This window comes from Mauremys reevesii, linkage group 6 (assembly GCF_016161935.1).
Source record: "Mauremys reevesii isolate NIE-2019 linkage group 6, ASM1616193v1, whole genome shotgun sequence".
NCBI lineage: Eukaryota > Metazoa > Chordata > Testudines > Geoemydidae > Mauremys > Mauremys reevesii.
In genome coordinates, this window is record NC_052628.1 from 27,451,632 (window position 1) to 27,472,808 (window position 21,177).

Sequence of the window (21,177 nt, forward strand, 5' to 3'; positions counted from 1 at the left end):
TTACAAAAACTAGACAAGCCATTTACAACACAAACTTTGCTTCTCTACAAAAGAAAAAGGATACTTTCTTTGGTTTAACTCGGGCTCATTTTAATTGAGGAACAGGCCAAAGCTAAACCTACATAAGTCACCTTTAAATCTACTTAAGAGCGTCCACCCAGAACTTTGCACTAGTTCAGTTAAACTGGTACAAAACAAGTCCTAAAACTCTAAAGGGCCATGTACACACACAGAAGAACCCATGCAACCATGCAAAGAATCTCTCCTTGTTAGAGCATTGCTGTTCTTCAGTAAACAGAGCTCACCGGACAATCTGCCCTGGCTCAAGTTTCTTGCAGACACAATGAAGACAGAAGGAAGCAGCACAAAGATATAAAGCTCCTATTTTGCACACAAATGCCTTGGCAATCCATTCTCTTTAACGTCTTTCCAAAACTCCACAAATGCATATGAAGGATTTGGAGAGTACACACAGCATGTCATTTTTCAAATAAGCAGCCTATTTTACCTTTATTATTTTGATTTGAACATCTGATTTAGTGGTTATGGAGTGAATAGCACCATTACCATTTTCACACTGGAACTTATTCCTGCAGTCAACTTCCTCTATGTTGCAAAGTTTAGTTGGGAAGCACCTCCGGGAATCCACCAATTGTTCAGTACAGGCCTGTCCCCTGAACTGAGATGGGCGCCGCAAGGACCTGACACGAAACTGAAAGGAAACAGGAAAAACAGAGGGGTTATTTTTGTGTTTACTTATTCACTAGTAGGATAGTATTAATGAGCAGTGGGCAGAGCTATACACAGCTGGTTGCTGCTGACTAGAACTGGAGTTGCATGAATTGCGTGGGTGTAACTCCAGGGTTAAGCAGAGCAGAATCAGACCCACTATGTATCTTTGTTTGCAGTCACGATCATATTTTCTTCTAGGCTTCATTGTTTGTGATCCATAACTGCATTACTATATTAACTATGCTGAGTTCTATGCACCATCTCTCAGCCCATGTCATCCTTTCCAATCGTTTGGAATTTATTTAGTCTTATCTTTGTATTTGTTTTGAAAATCACACCCTTCTGTCTTCAAGGTCATTTATATAAAGCTCCCAAGCATTATCCAGAGACCAGAGAGAGATTTGTACAAGGCTGGAGGGGAACGTGTATGAGGGTGGGGTGGAGTAGATCATCAATTCAAGCCAATTTTTTAGCTTGAAACAGAAAAATACACTGCATCAACATCTATGTGATTAAAAACAAGGCAGTATTTCATATACATGTTTCTAAACAAAAACTGAGTAAACAAGAGAGGCTGAGGGTTCTGTACCATAGGTGCTGGAACTAGGGATACTAGGGGTGCTGCTGCACCCCCTGGCTTGAAGTGGTTTCCAACATATACAGGCTTTACAGTTTGGTTCAGTGGTTCTGAACAACCCCACTACACAAATTATTCCAGTACCCGTTTTCTGTATAGTTTAAAAAAATGCGCCATGAAGATGTGAGTGATTGCTCCCTGAAGCTCTTGGTGTTTGTATGTGGGGCTGCTGCTGTGTTTCTCGATTCCTGCTGTCCCTCTCTGTACCAGCTCTACCTGGCTCTAGAGAGAAGATGGTGCAGACTGATGGCAGAGCACTTTCTTCACAAAAATACCACATGAGCTAAATCATCTCCTAAGGAAAACATCCATGCTTCCCCACACATCCCACTTGGGCGGAGCAGTTTGGTAGCCTGAGGAGCTGCAGGAAGCATGATTATCTAAGCACATAGATGTCTGAAATTCCACAGAACATACCAATTGCCTAACTGGATCAGCGCCATGGCCCATCTAACCCAATATCCCGTCTCAGACAATGGCAGCACCAGATAATTCAGAGGAAGGTGTAAAATGCCACAATGGGATAATCTGCCCTCCATGAGGGAAATCCCACATGGTTTAGGGCATCCATGAGATGGGCAAGCCATTATATGCTTCTTTCTGGATTCATGCTGCATTTCGGCAGCATGGCTCTCTTAAGAATTAGCTACCTGGATTGGTCTCATCGGATTCTGAAACACCTTTGAAAAATCTGACCCTAAAGATTTAATTAGGTGCCTAAATACTTTTGAAACTCTTGCCTTTAGAAGCAGAGTTGGAATGAATGGTGAAAGAAGCAGTCTTAATTCCCACTGCCAGACTAGGACAGTATTTGCACCCTTTTTATCTTTTTTTTAAAATCCCATTAGAGTGGATGATATGACCCCATCAATGTAATTATTCCCCACTTTAGAATGTATTGACAAATCCTGTGGAATATTCATACAGCTCTGTCATTTTGGAGTGACCCAAAGAGACTTGTTAATTTGATGGCAGAATTTACTAAATCTACAGGAGACTTGTTCCTAGTAATAACACTACCCCTTGAGAAAGGAGACTTGGCAGATTCGATGCCTTTTTGTATGAACATGTGTGTGACAATTATTTGTGGTATCCCAACATGTTACCTCTCTCTCTATTCTGAGCTGTTTCTTTGTAACTGACTCCCTCCAATTCCTGCCCTGATGCCAATTTATTATTGATTTCCCCTGTTCCCTTGGACTGTGCAAAATAGTTTGCCATGTGGTTCAGTAGCTGAAATGCAAATAAAACAAACAGTCACATTTCCTCACACTCACCCATCACATTTATTTTCCACCTACTTGTTTTTTAACACACGGGTCACATTCTGACCAAGGACCAAAGTCTCCAAGCTGACAGTTGATAGGACATGCCTGCTCGTTACATGCCCGGGATTCCTGCTTTGTGCACAATTGGTCACAGAAGTTTTTTCTATAATAATCATCCATTTTTATTTGCCTAAAATGTAAAAAGTTAAAATGATTAATTTAGTTAGAGCCCCGTTAAAAAGTGGGAACTGGCTGCAAAATTTGGATCCAGGGGCGAGCTTCTTCCAGCTGTGGGGTGGGAGATGTTCACATCTGAGGTTTTTGGTTTCCGATCACTATAATAAGGGCCAGTTGTGAATTTGGATCCAACCCATCCAAACTTCCTCCATGTTCGGGGTTTAATGGAACAGGAGTCTTGATTCAGGTCCATCTCTATGGCAAGGTGCCAGCAGATGCGAACAGAAAAAGATCAGATTTTAATAACCAGATAAGGAGTGGATTCCGTGCATGAAAGAAAGAAGAATCCAGTTGGATGATATACCAATGTAACACGGAAACCTGTACCTCTGAAGTTAGGCTTGATTTACCTTCTGTTGAAGAATTAAAACACTGATGCAGAATTCAATATTTACGAGACAAGCTTTTTTGAGACTGCCAAGTTTGACTCCTTTATACCTGTTCAAAGGCAGTGCATTGCAATGGCCGGACCTTCCCGCCAAGGAGCGCAGCACTCTGAAGCTCATCAGTATCACTCCTGAGTTGGCTTGGATGATGGTGGGTCACTCACATATATACTGGTTACTGGAGCAATGCAGGACTGAACCCATCATTACCAGAATAAATTAATATTGGGCTGTTCTATGTCCTCACTACAAGGTTCGTGAGCAAGGAAGATTCACTTGGAGACATCTCCATTTTTTTCAAATGTACTTTGTGATGAGACTTTAAACTTTTCGTATCTAATCATCATCTAAGCACTGGGACAGGCCAACTGTTCTTTTTTCCTTATAGGTTATGGATGCAACAATTTCCAAAAGACAAATAAGGATTTGTACATAGCATACTGCAAGTCCTTGGCTACTTTTAGATTTGCCAGCCCCAAAGTGATAGTTTCCTAACAGTCCACCTGAAACAGAAAAGTGAAGAGGTGAAATCAGAATGGTAGTTCACACCTACCTTTGCCGGGTCTGGGTTCCATAATTACACGTTTTTGAACAGCTTGACCATGCGCCCCAGGGGTAATGTTCACAGTAGCATCCCTGGCTGCTCTGAATCGCCGTGCCCAGGAGGATAAAGCACACAAATATACTCTTGTCCATAGTTTGAAGGTGTCCAGCTACACAAAAATATGAATATTCAGCGCAAGAGCAACATACATTGGAACATACACATTTTTTGTGCCCCTCTCTTAATAATAATTTGTTTTTCATTATCTTAATTTTGAAAGTACGGTAAGGCAGAGATCTCCTTCAAAATACCATGGAGCTGACGAGATTTCTGGAAAGTGATTATTGTTCGAGGGATTTATCTGTTAATATTTTAAGAACCAACCCTGTGTCACACAAGTCAATAGAGGTTTTGCCATTGACTAGAATGGGAGTAGGATTGAGCCCTAAATGAATATTTTTAACACCATTTCGGATTAAGAAATTGTCTAAATCTTCATGTATGTGACCAAGAATAATTTGATCCTGCTATCCTTGCTCAGGGGTATTCCCAATAGGTATTTTGCTTGAATAAAAACAGGATTAGGAACAATATTTGTTTCAAATTAAGCCTGAAACAATCGAACACTATCCCCTAATGAACCAACATCAGATACATTTTGACCCTAAACCTTCGATAGGACTAGTCACAGGCTTAAAATGAACCATTGTGCTTAAGTCTTTGCTGCATGGGGCCACTGTTTCTACAGTTTTTCCTTGCTACCTTGAGCACCATCAAATACATTTCAATTCCTGTTTTATTTCACTGGGCTGCCTGTCAAAGCTACAAACTCCCACTATCCCAGGCTCAGCAGAGAAGGAAGCCAGGGATGAATGCTGGCCCACTACTAATTCCTGCATATCAATTGATATGTATTTGATGAGTGATCAGATTACAGAATGGTCCTTGGAAAATAATATTTAGAAAATATACAAAGCTCTTCAAAGTGTTACATCAATGACTAAACTCTGGAAGGAAGGATGATTTTTGATAAAAGTATTATTCACATTTAACAACTGAACACAGAAGTTAAGTGATTTGCTAGTGCGTAAGTAGCAGAGCAGAGATTAGAACTTCTGGCTTTTCTGGAGTTCCTGCTTCCCGGTCCCCTACTAAATCCAGTTATGGTACTTTCCACCTAAAAATGACCAAACTCTACTGAAATTCTTTTCATGTTATTTTGTTCATGCCTTACCAGTGTGTAGATAAAGGCTCACTTGTTCGGATCTGCTAGAGTATCTATAATAAATACACTGACATTACCAAACTTATATACAATTTACACACACTATAAAGGTGAATTAATCCATTTAAAAGAAGTAGACTTACCCTGGTGCTTCACATACACTGAAATCAAAAGCAAAAAAGCCCACTTTGCTAATTTACCACAAGATAGTTGGCTGCAAAGTCAGTCAGTTTCAGTTTTATGTAACCTCAGCCTGGTTTGAAAGGTTTTCAAAGCCTTTTCAAGAGGTGCAGAGGTTCTGTTTGTTGTAGTTACAGTTTAATCAAAGATTCGCTGGTGGTATTATAGCTTTCAGACAAGCTGGCTGACTGTCAGCACCTCTGTGATTACCTTTGAAAATGTATCTTATGCTTTGGTGTTGTGCTAGGAATTTCTCTTTATACTATGTAGACCTTCGGGAATATGCAATTATTTTAAAGTGGTTGTTCAGAAACACAGACATGCCCATGGATACACAGACACACACACACTTTTCCTACAATGTAGGAGGCCGAGTAATGCTTATTTGTATAACACTGTGCATATACAGAAAGGAATGAACTTTATCTTGCAGTATTGATACATTACCATGTCTGTGGGAAGGCTGATGGGGCATGGCCATCTTTAATATTATCAGCAAAACCCAGGGAAAAGCAGACATAGGATGATTTATTTAAACAGTTGGTCAAATATAACAAGGAAGAAAATATGGCCACGTGTGAATATATATATTTTCCTTTACAGAATCACTTTAAACCTGTTTGGTTAGGTTCTCAGCTGCTCTGAACAGGCATAAGCCTAATACCAATTAGGCCAGTTTACACCAGCTGAGAATCTGGCCCATCATTTTTTATAGTGAGATTTTTTTAGGCAGATTTGGTAAAACTTATATTTCACCAGTGGCAAAATAAAGCCTACTGTGTGCACTCTTCTCTGGATTTTGATAAAGAAGCATTGAATATTAAAGTTAGTAAGACACATCCTTCCCCATCCCTCTTCCCATAAAGAGACTGTCATCCATTAAATAAACACGGTAACAGCATTACTAGAAGTTAAATTCTGCTCTTTTCTTTACAGAGAGTTATGCAACAAAACAATCAACCTCCACATCTCAGAAAAATATCCCACTGTATAGGAATGGGGTAGTAACGAATACTACTGCCCATACATGACAGAATAGCTACTACTCCTCTTTAGTATTCCTGGACTGCCACTTCTGTCATGAGGATGTCAGTTCCTGATTCCTACTTAAGTCAAATTAATGCCAAGTGTTGCAGATCTCCTTGATATGTCTGATAATATCTCAGTACAATTCGGCTCCCAATTTGAGAACAATTGGTTTAGGTAGAGAGCTACTGAAATTCCACTACGGTGTGACAAGTTCCATAATAAATTGTATTAGTAGACACAAATTATAGATAATGTTTTCACCTCTTAGCTCAGAGAAGGGTCCAATCCAGCACAGAATATCAAATTCTGTATATTCTCCAGAAGGCCTTGGAGGGAAAGTTGATCTCCCAAAGAAGCCAAAGACCAAACAGTTTAAATAATCTCAATCCTGGAGCAGTCTGCCTGCCTCTTTGCATCTGGTCCTGAACTGCTTCCACTGGACCTTCGGTGGACACAAAGACTAATGAGGGAAATATGAGGCGTGGGTAATTCTCCTTCATGACTACATCCAAGGGAAGGGTAGACTGATGAGTTTTACGGTGGAGCTCTCTATCTGGTTTGTTTAAAGCACAATTTCCTGAGGGAGGGTGTGATGGCTGCTCTGAACACACTGAAGAGGTAGGGATTGCTGATAGTGAACCAGCAGTAACCTTCATTCCAGACACCACAAACAATAGCTACATTCTCCCTACTAGAACCATCACACTCTAGCAGTCACTTAGGGCCAGATTTACAAAGGCATCGAAAGATGCACACATACCTAGTGGGATTTTCAATAGCCGCCCTAGGTGCTTAATGCCCGTTTCTTTAGGTGCTTAACCTGTTTAGGCACTTTTGTAAATCCCACTGAGTGCCTAGATGCATCGTTAGGGGCCTTAGTACCTTTGTAAATCTGGCCATCACAGACTAGATCCTTCCAGGTCCTAGGACTACACTAGATTGTAAACAATTTAGAGCCAGGACATTGCTTTTGTCCTGTATTGTACAGCACTAGGGGTCCTGGTTCATGACTGGGGCTCATAGGTGCCTGGATAATAGAAATAATAATATAGAAGAAGTGTTGAATAGTTGAGGTGAGTGTGTCCCATCACCACCAATTGCTCATTTTCCATGGCTCCCTTTCTTGCCAACCCAAGTTAAACTCTGGAATTGAGCTGTTAGCTAGAAAAAAAGTGTAATTTTATTGCTACAACCCCTTTGTTGTTTTTTATATTACAGTAGTGCCTAGACACCCTAGCTGAGATTGAGACGCCATTGTGTTAGGCACTATACGAACATAGTCACAGACAGCCCCTACCCTGAAGAACTGTCTGTATGAATAGACAAAACAGGCAAAGGGTGGGAGGGGAAACAGGGGTACAGAGATGCAGCTTGCCCAAGATCACTAAGAAAAGTGAGGAAGAGAAATGAAATCTCTTGACTTCCACTCCAGTGTCTTACCAATGAGAGAGAGCTGGGAGTGAAGGAAGCTTGGATGGCAGCAGAGTGGCAAGAATCTCCCCTCACATTAAAGATTACAGGGCCATTGACACACATTTCCAAGAAATTGGCAAAATTAAAACCCAGAGTCACACATGTATTTGGGGAAAAAACACACCACTTGGACAGTTTGCTGCATTTCATTATTTTTCAGTTATGGTTACAGCTTTTTTTGTTTTGCCTCTGGTCTGGAGCAGCCTTGTTACAGAATTCGAGGATACAATTAGCAAACTGATGTTCTGTTGCCTTTTGCCATATAATTATTGCACTGAATAAACTGTCATAAGAAATCAGAATAATTACCAGTCAGCCTGACTACTGACTGGGAGGGAATTATGAAGCTCTCTAAAAAACACTTGCCTATTCATTTCACAGTGTATCTTTGACTGATGCCAGTTTACTGATGATAAATATTTGGGTGGCCTACACTGCATTGTAAATATAATCTAAGTGTACATTTGGTATAGGTAAAACCCCACAAATTGTGAGTCTTGGTTATAACAGCATAATATTTGATGGATAAACCAACACTTTTCATGACTGACTGAGACACTGCTTTTTGTGTTCTTTTATAATATGAGAACAAGGAGTCACTCCAGATCTAATTTAAAATAACTGAAAGGAAATACCACCTCAGGCAGTCATCTCAATACCTTTAAAACTCTGGGCCATAGTCAGTAGAGATGGGAATATGCAGCAGGCCATCTAGTCCACCTCCTGTCATTGAAAGATTGTTCCTTGCAGTGTATTTTCTAGTAATTTAGATAAGAATCTGTCTTAATTTTAATAATTGTGATGTATTGGACCCCCCTTCTGTGGTGCCACCTGATGTGCTGGGGTCCCACTGATCCCGATCATTCCACCAGCCTGGGCTCCCGCACCCTGATCCACTGTGCCAGGCTCTCAAGCCTTCTCCAGCACACACACACACACATGTAGGGACACACCCAGCTGCAAATGGACATAGAGACACTGAGATCAGCTCTGTGTGGGAAGAATCAACTTGGGTATTGCCTAGCACTCAAGTGCACACCTCCTTGGGGATGTAAACCCAAAATTATATGGTCTTGCACTGTATAGAGATCTATATAGCGTAAGGTCATAAAATCACCCCCTCCCTCAATGGGGAGGAAGATATGCACAGCTTTTTGCTGCCCATCCCCCGTTATGAATTGCAGAAACTGGGTTTTGGAATAAACAAAGAACAAGTTTATTAACTGCAAAAGGTAAATTTTAAGTGACTATAAGCAGATTACTGAGCAAATAAAACAAAAACACGCAAATGAGGCTGGATACATTAAAGAAATTGGCTAATTTCTCACCCTAAATGTTGTTTCAAGCAGGTTGCAGTGTTTCTTGAAGTGAAGCTGCAAGCAGTTCAGTTTACATCTTCAGGGATTCCTTTTACAGGCTGTTCTTTCTTGCCTGGACTCAGTCCCTGCCTCCCCCAGCTTAGTTCCTTTGTTTCTTTGGGTGTTTTCAGCAGTCTTTCTTCTTCAGCAGGGAGGCAGTGGAGAAGAGCCAAGATTAACTTACTCCCTAGCCTTAAATAGGCTATACATGTGGCGGGAATCTTGTTTCTTAACCCACCCCCTTCCAGTGGAAAAATACCAGCTCAAGATGGTACCCTGTACAGGATGACATGATCACATGACCTTGTAGTGTCAAAGCAGCATCCCAGGAAGCTTCTTAAGAAGATAGGATATTAGTATCTTCAAAGTTCTATTGTCCTTCTTAATGGCCCATTCAGGCTCATTGCCTACTGTCTGGTGGTCATTCCCCCAAGCGTACACACAGTTCTAATTGTTACATAGTCAATATTCCTAACTTCAGATACAGAAGTGATACAGGCATATAAATTGGATATTCACATTCAGTAAATCATAACCTTGCCAATGATACCTCACGACCCATCTTGCATAAAACATCTTAGTTACGCCATATTAATATTATAACAATATTTTTATGAAGAATACAGGGCACAGTGTCACAATATTCCTTTAATGAACTTCCCCAGTCATTTGGTCTTTCATCCAGAAATTACAAAAACAAACGCCATAATGCTCCCTAAATTCTGCAATAATGCTACTGTAAGTAACTTTGCACCAAAGCTAGGGAAACGGTTTCCTGATTTTATTAAGAAAAAAACTTCTCAAAGTTTACTGACAAATGTAGTGATTCTTTGGGCAAACCTAGGAGAGTTTCAAGATAGTCCTAAATGCAGTGTGGCTGAGATCTCCTCTCAACAGGCTCTAACCTCTTCTCTCCCACCCTTCATCTAGTTCCACCTACTCAGCGGAGACACAGTGTCCTGATACCTCTTACCCTCACCCTGATAGCCAGCTGGCTTGGTCCCCTCATCCTACATGTTCAGGGGGAGGAAATTTGTAAGGTCAGTCTCCTTCTCCCCAGACCTTTCAAGCATTTTGTGGCAGGTGAGTGGGCTAGAAGCAGGGAAAAGAGAGAGACTTCCAGTCTCACTATCTCTGGCCTTTACATAAACCTGGGATTGAGAGATAGGACAATGTACTGTGGACTAACAAGGTGTTCCTGGAACATTGCTCTGTCTCTTTCATCCTTTTGCATTAAGACCAGCAAAATAGTGACAGTGAGAACTTTCTCCAGCTATTTACTGAGAAGACTGGTGTTTGAGAAGCTGGGAGGTAGTGGGAACCCTTTTCACCAATCTGAGCTTTATGTTCTAGGAGTCAGGCCATATAACCCAAATGGATACACTGCCAACTCAAGTAGCCTTTCAGTTGAAATGACACACCCTTTTTGACTTCCAAATGCTTTAACCGCCACAACAGAAACTGTGACTGGAGTGTTTTTTGTTTTTTTTTAAACACAGTTGCCAACACTGTTCTTAGTTGGTAGATGACTACTAAGTGTATCTGATCAGCTATACAATTTAATGGCAATACAATTTATTGTACAATCATGTAAGTCAGTCATCTGTGCAATCTTTATATAAATGACTAATTTATTTTTCCATTTGTATGTCGAATATTAGAAAACTGGACTTTTTAAAGCTTAAATCAATAATACTCTTTAGACTAAGCAGAATTTTTTTAAATGAAGGAAAAGAAAAGAACTCTAATGTTCATCTGGTCAGTTGGAGTTTAATTTACTATACCATGCATTGTACTTGACAATTTAGTGGGTCTTTTTCCATCTTTAAATCCTTATGATCCTATGTCCTCCCATCTTAAGGGGTGTTGAAACAGAAATGTGAAGGCACCTTTAAGCATGAAAGGCTTTCTGACAGCCTCCAATATTGAAATGTTTTGACACATCCTATAACAGGAAAAGTGAACCATAAAATATCTTATTTATTCTGTCCATCATCGGGTCTTCTGCTGACAAGGGTGACATTCTCCCTCGGGCACTGAGAAGGCCAACTTCATACTCTAGTCAGTTATATTTTCAAGAATTTGGACACACATGCTGCTTTCTCCATGATATCCTCAGTACTTACAACTGAGCAGAAAGACAATTCATAGCTAACAATAGAAGGGGGTGAGGGGGAAGCATACATTAGCACAGTCCCCAAGTTATTCATTTGAGAAGGGAAATTTTATTAAAGGATTATTTTGCAGGATTCAGAAGTTGTATTGTGAGATTCAAAAGCTTCAGAATATAATTGGTGTAACCCAGCCTGGAGGCATGACTACAGTCTTCTCCCTTTTCTCCTCAAGGTTATAGGTCCTGGGTTCAAGGGCACTTGGTGGCTCCATCCAAGGAAACCCCTCTATCACCATACCTCCATGGGTCACAACTAAGAATACCAAATTCAGGACAAGACACACCCCAAAACTGGTGGTTATTCTCCCAAGAGAAATACCAAAACAGCAACAAAAGAAAATCCCTGTCTCACCACACTGGCTAACAAGAAGTCAGAAATGTAGATTCCTTAGGTATTCCAGTCCTGGATTCAACACCCAGACACTAGACTTAATGATGAGTGGTTATTTAAAACCAATTTCATTCAAACAAAAGGGTTCTTCTCATCCCAAAGGACCAGCCACATATCCAGGTCAAGCAAACTATCTTTTGATGGAGTCTCTTCCCTCCCTCTGGGGCTGGTGTCTGGATGGTTCTCTTTGTCTCCATTTTGTGATAATCTTTGGATCTCTGTAGGCTGCCCCTGGGTGTTGCGTCTGCCAACTCATAAGGGCTCCTGTTCCATCAGATCACTTGTCCCTCTGGTGCAGTCACTTCATATGACCTGATTATCACTGCACCCATCATGATTCCTTTAGTCCACTCCTTCTGTGAGGATCCAGCCATTAGAGAAACAGCAGAAGTGTCTGTCTCCAGGGCTGAAAGGTCCTTGGCTGACCTGTCATACTCTAGTGCATGGTTTCTTTGATTGTGATCATCTCCTTTTGGCAGAATCTCCAACCTTCTCACTGCAACAAGTGTCCTCTTCTTGGTAGCAGGGTTTTGGTCCTTTGCCCCATCAATGTCCATACTGGACTGTTTTGGTACCCCTGTAAGGGGGTTATGCTGTGTGCTAAAAAATGGTAACAAGGGGTTTGATCCACAAGAAACAATCTTGTGTAACAGTCTCTTGGAATCAGAGCTGATTTCACCTTACCATCACTCTATTGGTATGCTGGGGAAGAGGTCTGATGGTCAAACTCCTGTTTCCATGCATGAAAATTCCTTGAATTCTTCTGGGGCAAAATTGTGGGCCATTGTCAGTGAATAAAATGTCTGGAATGATCTCTCTCTAAATGTGGACCTTCAATTTGCCACACACTGTCTTGCTTCTTGTATCAGGCAGGGCATCAACCTCCCAAAATTTGAACAGTAGTCCACTATAATCAAGTATTGTTTTTCATTGAGGTAAATAACTCCACTCCCTATTCCTATTCCTAAGGTTGGGTGGGCAGCCCATGGTGGTTACATAGTCTCTGTCTGCTGGTGACTAACACATGACTGGCAGGAGTCACACCCTTCTATCAAGGAGCAGAGTTGTGTATTCAGTACTGGTCAATAAACAAAAACTGGAACTCCTCCAAAGCAGCTATCAATGCCCAGGTGCAAAACATATTTTTTGCATGACATCCTTATGTAATGAGGTGGGGACAGCAGCTCTCTGTCCTTGAAATATAATTCCAGCCTGCACACATTTGAAAATATTGTTTGCTCCTACCAGTACTTGTCTTCTGGCCATGTACTAGTATCACTCTCTTGATAGCCTATAGTTAGATGTCTCCCTGTTGAAACTGGGAGATAGTGCAGCATGTTAATGGATTCAGTGTCCTGACCCCACATCCACCAACTCCCTGATACTGGGTATAAATGCCTTGCTCAGGGTGTCAGCTAATACCTGTAGTTGTTCTAGACAATATCCGATGTCTACATGGTAATGCTGGAGGCATGTCAGTGTGCACTGCACTCTCTTTAGAGCACAAGATGGGGTTTTGCCATAGTTGTCTCTAGGAGTTTGTGGCTGACGGCACCATTACTGGGTGGCTATAGTGTACTGATGGAATTGCTCCACTCCAAATACCACAACCATAAGCTCTTTTTCTATTTGGGTATACCCCTGCCTGCTGCTCCTGCAAAAGAGCTACACCCATTCCTTTCTCCAATGCATCACACTGGGGTGTCAGCCTCTCTCCTGGCTGGTAGTGCTTCAGGACAGAGGCTTCTGTAATATCATTTGTTTCAGCACATCAACTTCTTGCTGCTGGGAACCTGCCCAGTTCCACTTCACTTCCTGCCTTGTGAGCTGAAGTATGGCTTGGCCTGATGACGACTTTACCATCACCCTTTTGCTTACCCGGGCTGTACTGGCTTCTGCAGGTGCTATGACATCCCTGTTGTGCAGACTTTTAAGCTCCTTCATGTTGGATTGTGTAGTGCCATTGGAATTCTCCTTCATGGTAAGCACACAGGTTCCACTGTGGGGTCTACTTCCAGCCACAGCTTTCCTTTGAGGCACTCATTGCCTTTGAAAATATTCCCATGTGCTTTTAAAATGGTCTCTGTTGGCCATGGGACTCTACCTTTTGCTTCCTGGACTGCAGCTATACAGTTCTGATGCTGTGCCTTGATCAGATTCAGGTGCTTGTATGGTCTGCGGTGCCTACCATACACCACCACAAACTTCAGTTGGTACAGTCTGTTATTTTTGGGTGAATTACTATGAGGTCACATTTTCTTATGCATTATGCCATCATTGCACATGGTGCCGGCGGTTTGTAATGGGTGTGTTCAAGTCCAATTCACTCACAGAATCTCATTGCAGGAAGCCCACTATCCAGCTGAAATTGCACGGGACATTTTCCTATTAACAGTGTCACATGCATGGAGGTTGGCATTGTCCCTTGTTACTTTCCAGTCCCGACAGGCTGAACCTGCTCTTGGACTTAAGGAGAGAGTCATGATGTCATTGCTCCTGTCTGATGAGCCCTCTCCCTCTTGTACAGGACTCATTTAATCTTTCAAATCTTCTTCTGCTCTTGCACACACAGCTAACATGGTTCAACTTGCCACATTTCTTGCAGTGCTGTCCTAGCTTTAGTCATTTCTCCTTTACCCACTCATACGGTCTTCCTCAGCAAATGAATTTCCCTATAGGTATGGAATCCTGCCCCCTGCTCTCCTTCGCTGTAGTCTCACTGCGTGTACTTCTGGAGTTACTGTGCCGTCTAGAACGTGCATCCTCTCTCTTTATGCTTCCACTGCATGCCTGTGAGAGGGTGCTTGGAGGGCTGGGGGGGTCTAGAGGTTAGCGCACCCAACCCTCTCCCCCGCCTACGTTAGGGCTGTAGAGGTGCCTGTTCCTGAACCTATGCCAGGAATCATCTGCTCTCCTCCTGCATCTGAGCCTCAGCCCTTAAGCACATATTTAACTTTAAGCAGCCTTAAGTGCTTTCCTGAAGACCAGAGGGGTAGAAGCAAGGGGGAAATAAAGAAGCTGACGAGTGCAAATTAATAATTTTTCAAGGAGCAACACTGACATGTGCAATTGCCCTTAGTCTGTAGCATGGAGCAAAAGAAGAAGAGTTAGGTGTTATCTTCAGGATTTATTAGGAAAAGGGCATGCGGGGAATAGCCTGCTATGGCAATTCAGAAGACAAGGAAAATTTTCAAAGCAGAATGTCTTTAATTCTCTAAAAATATGCCCTCAGGTCACTTGCCCAAGGAGGTCAATGCCAGACCTGGGAAGAGAACTCAGATCTCTTGACGCTCAACCCTGCGCCCTACTGTGTCCCTGGGCAACATTACTTTAAATTAAATGCAGTTAAATTCAAAGTGGCTAAATTGAGCAAAAACAAACTACTCCTCTCCCCCACAATCAGGCACAATTAAAAAGGAAGATAATTACAATCAAAGAGAAGCAGGTCTTGATTTGAATATACACAATGCAATTTGTAGCACTGAGAAGCAGACTCAGAGATTTTAAGGTCAGGTGGAGTCATTATGGTCATGTACATTGACCTTCAGCATAACACAGGCCATAGAACTTCACCCAATAATTCCTATATTAAGCCCATATCTTGTGGCTGACCTAGAGCATTTTGTTTTGGAAAGACATCCAATCTTGATGGAGAATTCATATCCCTTGCTAAGTTCTTCCAATAGCTAATTACCCTCACTGTTGGGGAAAAAAAGAAAAAAGAAAAAAAAAAAGAAAGAAGTTTCACATGAGAAATAAGACCTGATCTAGTTTCAGCTTCCAGCCACTGAATCTTAGAAGTGAACATTTTCAAACACTTTCTAAAAAAAGTATTCCCCCCCCCTCTTTTTTACACCAGAACTAAAGGAGGCCTTTTTTCCCCCAGTACTCTGTGAAATCCTACATCTACTTCACATTGCAGGTTTAGTGCTCTGATCATTCAAGCCTCAGAGAAAAGAAATACAAAGAGACTGAGACTCCAGCTTTAAGTCTTCCTAAATCTGTAATACTTTCAGTCTTATTTTATCCCTTCTTCATTTCACAGATCAAAGGGAGTTCAAATTATCTCCCTTTACCATCAGTCATTTAACTAGATTGTGTCACCACTAACGCCCACTGACAAACCAGGTCAGGGATAAACGGGATGGCTCAAACTGTAAAGAGAGCACCGTGACTTTTCCTCTAACAGGTAAAAACATCTAATCTGCCATGGACTGAAGTTCTGAGAAATCTAATTTATCTACAGCAAAGCGAGAAAAATAAAAGTTATGGCAAACCTCAAATTCAATTTACCTGTATTTGTAGGACATTTTACTAGTACATGTTGATGGCCCAATGTTTCTTCCATGCAAATATTGCCCATCAGAAAGATCTGATAACACATTAGATGCTTAGGTGAAATACAAAGCTATAATGCAGATCTAAATTGTAGGAAACCAAGACTAGGAAATCTTGATAGACACAGCATTTTTACATCCTTGAAAATTCCACAGACTCGTGAGTTTCTGTAGTTTGGAAGATCCTGCATAATGGAGACAACTGCAGTTCTTATATACCCTGAAAGAAACACCATCACTTCAATTGCTTGTGTTTCTGGGAATCAGTGTCCAAAATTTTGCCACTATCACTACTAGAATACTTATATTATAGCTTTTTATGAGTATTAAAAAGACTCAGTTATCAATGACCCGCCAGATATATTCCAACCAGTGGTTTTACATAGGGCTAGTTGAAATTTCTGTCAAAACCTCTTTTTAAAAAAATAAAATAAAATAGGAAACTAGCTTTTCAACTGAACAAAAATTTTCAAAAAAAGTGTCCGCTTTCCTTGAAGTTTTGATCTTTTCCCCCCTCAAAAACCTAAAGTTTTAGGGGAGACTGGCTGAATTTTTCAGGTTTGGGGGGTTTTGCTTTGTTTTTTTAAACAGCAAGTTAAATTTCAACAGAAATATTTTAGTGACAGAGATTTGATTCCCCATTTTTCGCCAAAATTTTCCATGGGAACAAAAACCCATTTTCCAACCAGCTCTATTTTCACATACATGTAAATAAAAGAAGAAACTGACTCACATCAATACTCTGTCCCTTTCTGCCATCTTGGGAGTACTATAATCACTGAGATGATTAAATCTCACAGCAGATCAAGGGGAAAATTTCCTCCATTCAATACAGATTTTGTTTAGTTTTTCCATGTATCCAGAATGAAATAAATTCATTAAATGAAGCGATAGGAAACTAAACAAACAAACAAACAAAAAAAACAGACTATGTCTCAAAAGTGGTGTCAGGATAGAGAGATCCATGTTCTGTCTATACTTGGCTTAAAGATGCCGGATACAACCACTGATTGTCAGATATCAAGCCTGTTACACCTGTAAAACTCCTTACATATATTCACAGCAGCCAGTCTATATACTGTTGCTCAAGCAGTGAGCCAATTTTTTGGGTCTTGCAGATTGCTTTGGTTAAATAGAGAAATTGGTGAGGGAGACAGTATTTCCTTGATGCAAACCTGTTTGTTTACAAAGAATGTACAAAATCCAATTTCCCTGAATACAGCAGGAATCAAACAACAGGAGACAATTGCTTTGCCAACAGTCCCAAGCCCCTTTACAGCCAGCATTTTGCCCAAAGACTCTCTCTCAGCCTTGCACTACTGGTGCTTTGTGGTTGTCTTGGCCTTTTTGTTGCTTATATCTCAGCTCCTGTGGCATTTCTTGCTGCTTCTCTCTCACACACAGCTCCATTGCTCCTGCATTTGCTATATCAATTCCCATGGAAAACACTTGGGCCACATGGTTCAACTTCTATTCAAGCCTTGTTATGCGCTTGTGTTTTGAGTGGTGGCTCCTATTGTTTCTGCTATCTGGTTCCATGAAGGAACACAATTGCTTTTTACTCTTATCCTGAATAAAAGGCACCCATTATACTCACCACCTCGAGTGAGCTTTAACCAAGCCCCTAACTAGTTAGCTGTACTGGTGAGTCATAGTGTTTAGGCCAAGAGGCTTACGTCAGTTCTCCCTGAACCAGTACAGTCTGCAATGCTTTCTTCCCACTGTGTTTACATGTGGCACTCACAGCAGTTCAGTTGGCTCATCTAGCTTTATTCCCCAGCAGAGTCTCTTAATTTCTCCCCGATCCCTCAATGTGCACCATGTACCAGTATTCCCATTGCCTTCTATAGCCCGAATCAGGCATCCTATAGGACAATTTCTGCCTGTGATAATACAAGGTACCTCTTCAGCATGCAGTTACAGCATTCGGCTGATTGCCAGCACCCATTTCTGGAGACAGGTTGCCAGGAGGGATTCCTTTAAGGCTGATACAAGAAGAAAGTAATAGGTGCCTCATGTCCGAAAGAATGGTACTGACTGACAGCCCCATTTCAGAGCTTTCAGCGGGAGGAAGAGAGGTGCCTATCTGGGTGAAGAAACATTCTTTATGCAGGCAGGAAAGGAAGACATCATCGGTTATAAAAGTAACTTTTTCTTTACTTTCAGGAAACAATTAAGGACCCCCATACTGTCTTTCCCGTCTCTTACCATAGAGCTGTGATGGCCTCTAGTTGCAAACAGGATGGAGAACCAGGATCTATAGAAAGCAATTTGGGGTGGAGCAAATGTATGTAATATGAGCCTAACACTAATTCCTGCCAGGAATGGTCCAGTTATTATTTAGTCCTGCCTTAAGTGCAGGAGACTGGAATAGATGACTTTTTGAGGTCCCTTCCCATCCTACTCTTCTAGCAGTCTATGGTGGCATTCTTCAAATGGAAGTTCTTCAAGCACTCCGTCAACCCCACTTTCCCAGAACTGTGTCCTGTGATTGTTAGGGGGCTCAGTGATCACTCACTCCTTATGGTACTTGAAAGTGACCCACTTTATTATGTGTCCAGTTCCAACTGACTGTTCATAACATCATGAACCTCTGCAGCACCCCACCAGCAGTAAACCCTCACAGGCACATACCGAAGTACCACAGTCATTACGTTGCTTGGGGCTGGCCTAAAGTCAGCATTCCCTTTGAGCACTGTTGATGGCCATAAGGTGTGCATTATTATCCTTGTCCTGGGCTGTTATTCTGTGGACCATGAGATCATAGTGTCGTGATTTAATACTCTCCTAAATTCCACCTATCACTATTTTCACCTCTCCCTTCGCATCCATTTTCATATAAAACTGGAGGCCACTGTAAAAACCTGGTAGTACCAATCTATTCAGCAGAGATCTATGTTAGCAGGGGCAGTGATACAGAATGGGGCTGAAGATCTGGGGGTCAGTACATAAGACTCCCATAAAGGATCAGTAGGTGGGACTAATCCTCTTCATTAGGTGGGGAACAGTGTTTTGGTAAATACCCCAAATGCCGTGCTCTGAGCAAGAGAGGCCAAGCAGTGTAAGAGAGCCGGTGGTTCAGAATGCTGTGATACACCCATGCTTGTGAGGCAGTGTGTGTGGGAGGACACTCGGAACAAAGGACAAGTGACACAACTAATCATTTCCTGTAATGGACAACCCTGCAACAGTTTTATCGCTCGGTGCAGAGGCAGCTCTGTAGAGAAAGAGAGAGAGACATTATGCTGTGCAGCTGCATGAGTGTTATTGAAGTCAGTAATTACAAGCTGCCAGTCACAGCTTATCTCTGGGGGGAGAGCAAAATTGGAGGGGTGGGGTGGAACATGCCCCCTACCATCTGCTGTGGGTTTACATTAATGGATTGTGGGTTGGAATCAAACGTAACTTAACATGATTTCAGATTTTTTCCCACCATACCTAGAAGCACTTCACAGGCAGTGAACTTCCCTGATTGCTCACGAGCCAGCAAGATGCCTAGTCATTCAATAGTCTCTGAAAGCCTAAAGCCCACAGAAATAGTGACATGGTTTTTCCCTGACAAACACTCATGCCAAAGGAAATCACATCCTCTGCATTAGTGGTTTTCAATCTTGTTTCATTTGCAAACCCCTAAAAATCTTTGAGTGGAGGTGCAGAGCCCTTTGGAAATCTTAGACAGTTTTTGGACAACAGGGGTCTTTGGACCACAGGTTGAAAACCAGGGCTCTACATACTCCATGCAAAGAGATGAAGCTGGGACACTAGGGGGCACCTGCCAGGGATAGCAGCCATCCTCTTGGTGCTGGATGGTTGTGTGTGTGTGTGCGTGCGCACGCACACACACGCACACATACACACAAATATATGTCTAAGAGGAGGGCTGAGTCTCCCCTGTGCATTTATAGAAACAAAAAGGGAGCTCACTTTGCAGCACTCGCAGCAGATATGGCAACAGTGGATGTGGCTCAGGGAGGACAGGGCATTTTGAACAACCAGAACTGGCCTTAGAATTTTGGGGAATATTTTCCCCAGCCTCTTTGCCAATATAACCACTTACTGTCCACAATTGCCACATCGTGATGTGCATGGCCAACTTAAGGATTTTGGAGAGGGTCAGTGAGATGATTCTGGGAGTGATGCTCCAAGCTCTAACCAATCCTTTAAAAGACACAGGAAGGAAGGGGACAGCTCTTTCCCAGTTTCCAGCAGCTGAAGTAGAACCTAGTTGCACGATCTTACAACTTTTAACCAGTTTTGGCTTTCGAGACTATTTTCACAAGGAAAAGGACTGGGAACATATTTTAAACAACAGAAGCTGACATTCTCCTTTCCAGGGCCCAAAGGCTGGCTCTGTTAACAAGGGACTCCCATGAGCTTTCTCTGGCCAGCTCATTAGTGGTAGGATTGGTCTCAGCTTCCTGGAGACAAGCTGGCACCTCCATCTAAAGCAGAAAAGGAAAAGCCCCTTCCCTGCCACAAAAGAGGACTCAAAAGAACATCTAATGGAGGACAAAGCATTCAGAACTGATATGCACTCTAAGTTGTTGGTTGTACAAATGGCTGTGGCTGACCCAGCTCGGGGGGCCAGCCTAGCTAAAATTGGAGTAGGAGAGAATGCTGATGCTGTATTGAGTCTGCAGAACAGAATCAAGCTCTTGGAGAGAAGAGGAGTAGTTAGGGTCTCTAAAATTCATGGGGTGAGGCCCAAACCTGCTCCCACAAAAGTTAATGGGAGTTTTGACATTGCTTTCAATGGGAGCAGGACTGGGACCATGGAGAATTGTGAAAGAAGGAGCAATGTGAAAATAAAAAAAAAATCCCTGAGACTTTAGGGAAAGATAATCTGACTGTTGGTGCAGAATATCAGTTAAGGCGCTTAAAGTCTGAATGGACTAGAGGACTTAGTAACAGAGAGATAGTTTGTGGGCCCTTCCTCCCCTCTTCAGGGCAGGGACATCACACGAAGAGCCTAGTTATAACATTACACCACTGCTGGCTGTTGAAATGAATGCCCAAACAAACACAAGGAGATTAATACGTATGTGTGACAGAAGAATAATCACATAACACCACAGAAGAAAGGTACATATTTCTATTATATTTAATAATATACTGTCAAGTATATCTTTTCCTCAGGTAGGTATTTGTAGACGTGATGAAGTCATCTCAAAATTTCTCTTAGATAAACTAAATATATTGAGCTTCTT

General features: G+C 41.8%; 1 protein-coding gene across 3 annotated transcripts in view; it reads right to left on the bottom strand.

Moving 5' to 3' along the window:
* The window catches only part of C6 (complement C6), a 60,367-nt gene that overhangs the window by 32,098 nt on the left and 7,092 nt on the right, over positions 1–21,177 (bottom strand). Inside the window, exons 1-5 of one of the 3 annotated variants that reach the window (XM_039545663.1) lie at positions 5,173–5,389; positions 5,039–5,082; positions 3,814–3,973; positions 2,671–2,827; positions 568–712 (exon numbers count right to left, since the gene is read on the bottom strand). In XM_039545663.1, coding sequence (XP_039401597.1) covers positions 568–712; positions 2,671–2,827; positions 3,814–3,956 — 445 coding nt within the window. In that variant the 5' untranslated portion in view covers positions 3,957–3,973; positions 5,039–5,082; positions 5,173–5,389. Of the gene's footprint in view, positions 1–567; positions 713–2,670; positions 2,828–3,813; positions 3,974–5,038; positions 5,083–5,172; positions 5,390–21,177 lie in introns of those variants that run through there. The other 2 variants (XM_039545664.1, XM_039545665.1) reach the window with 2 other exon arrangements.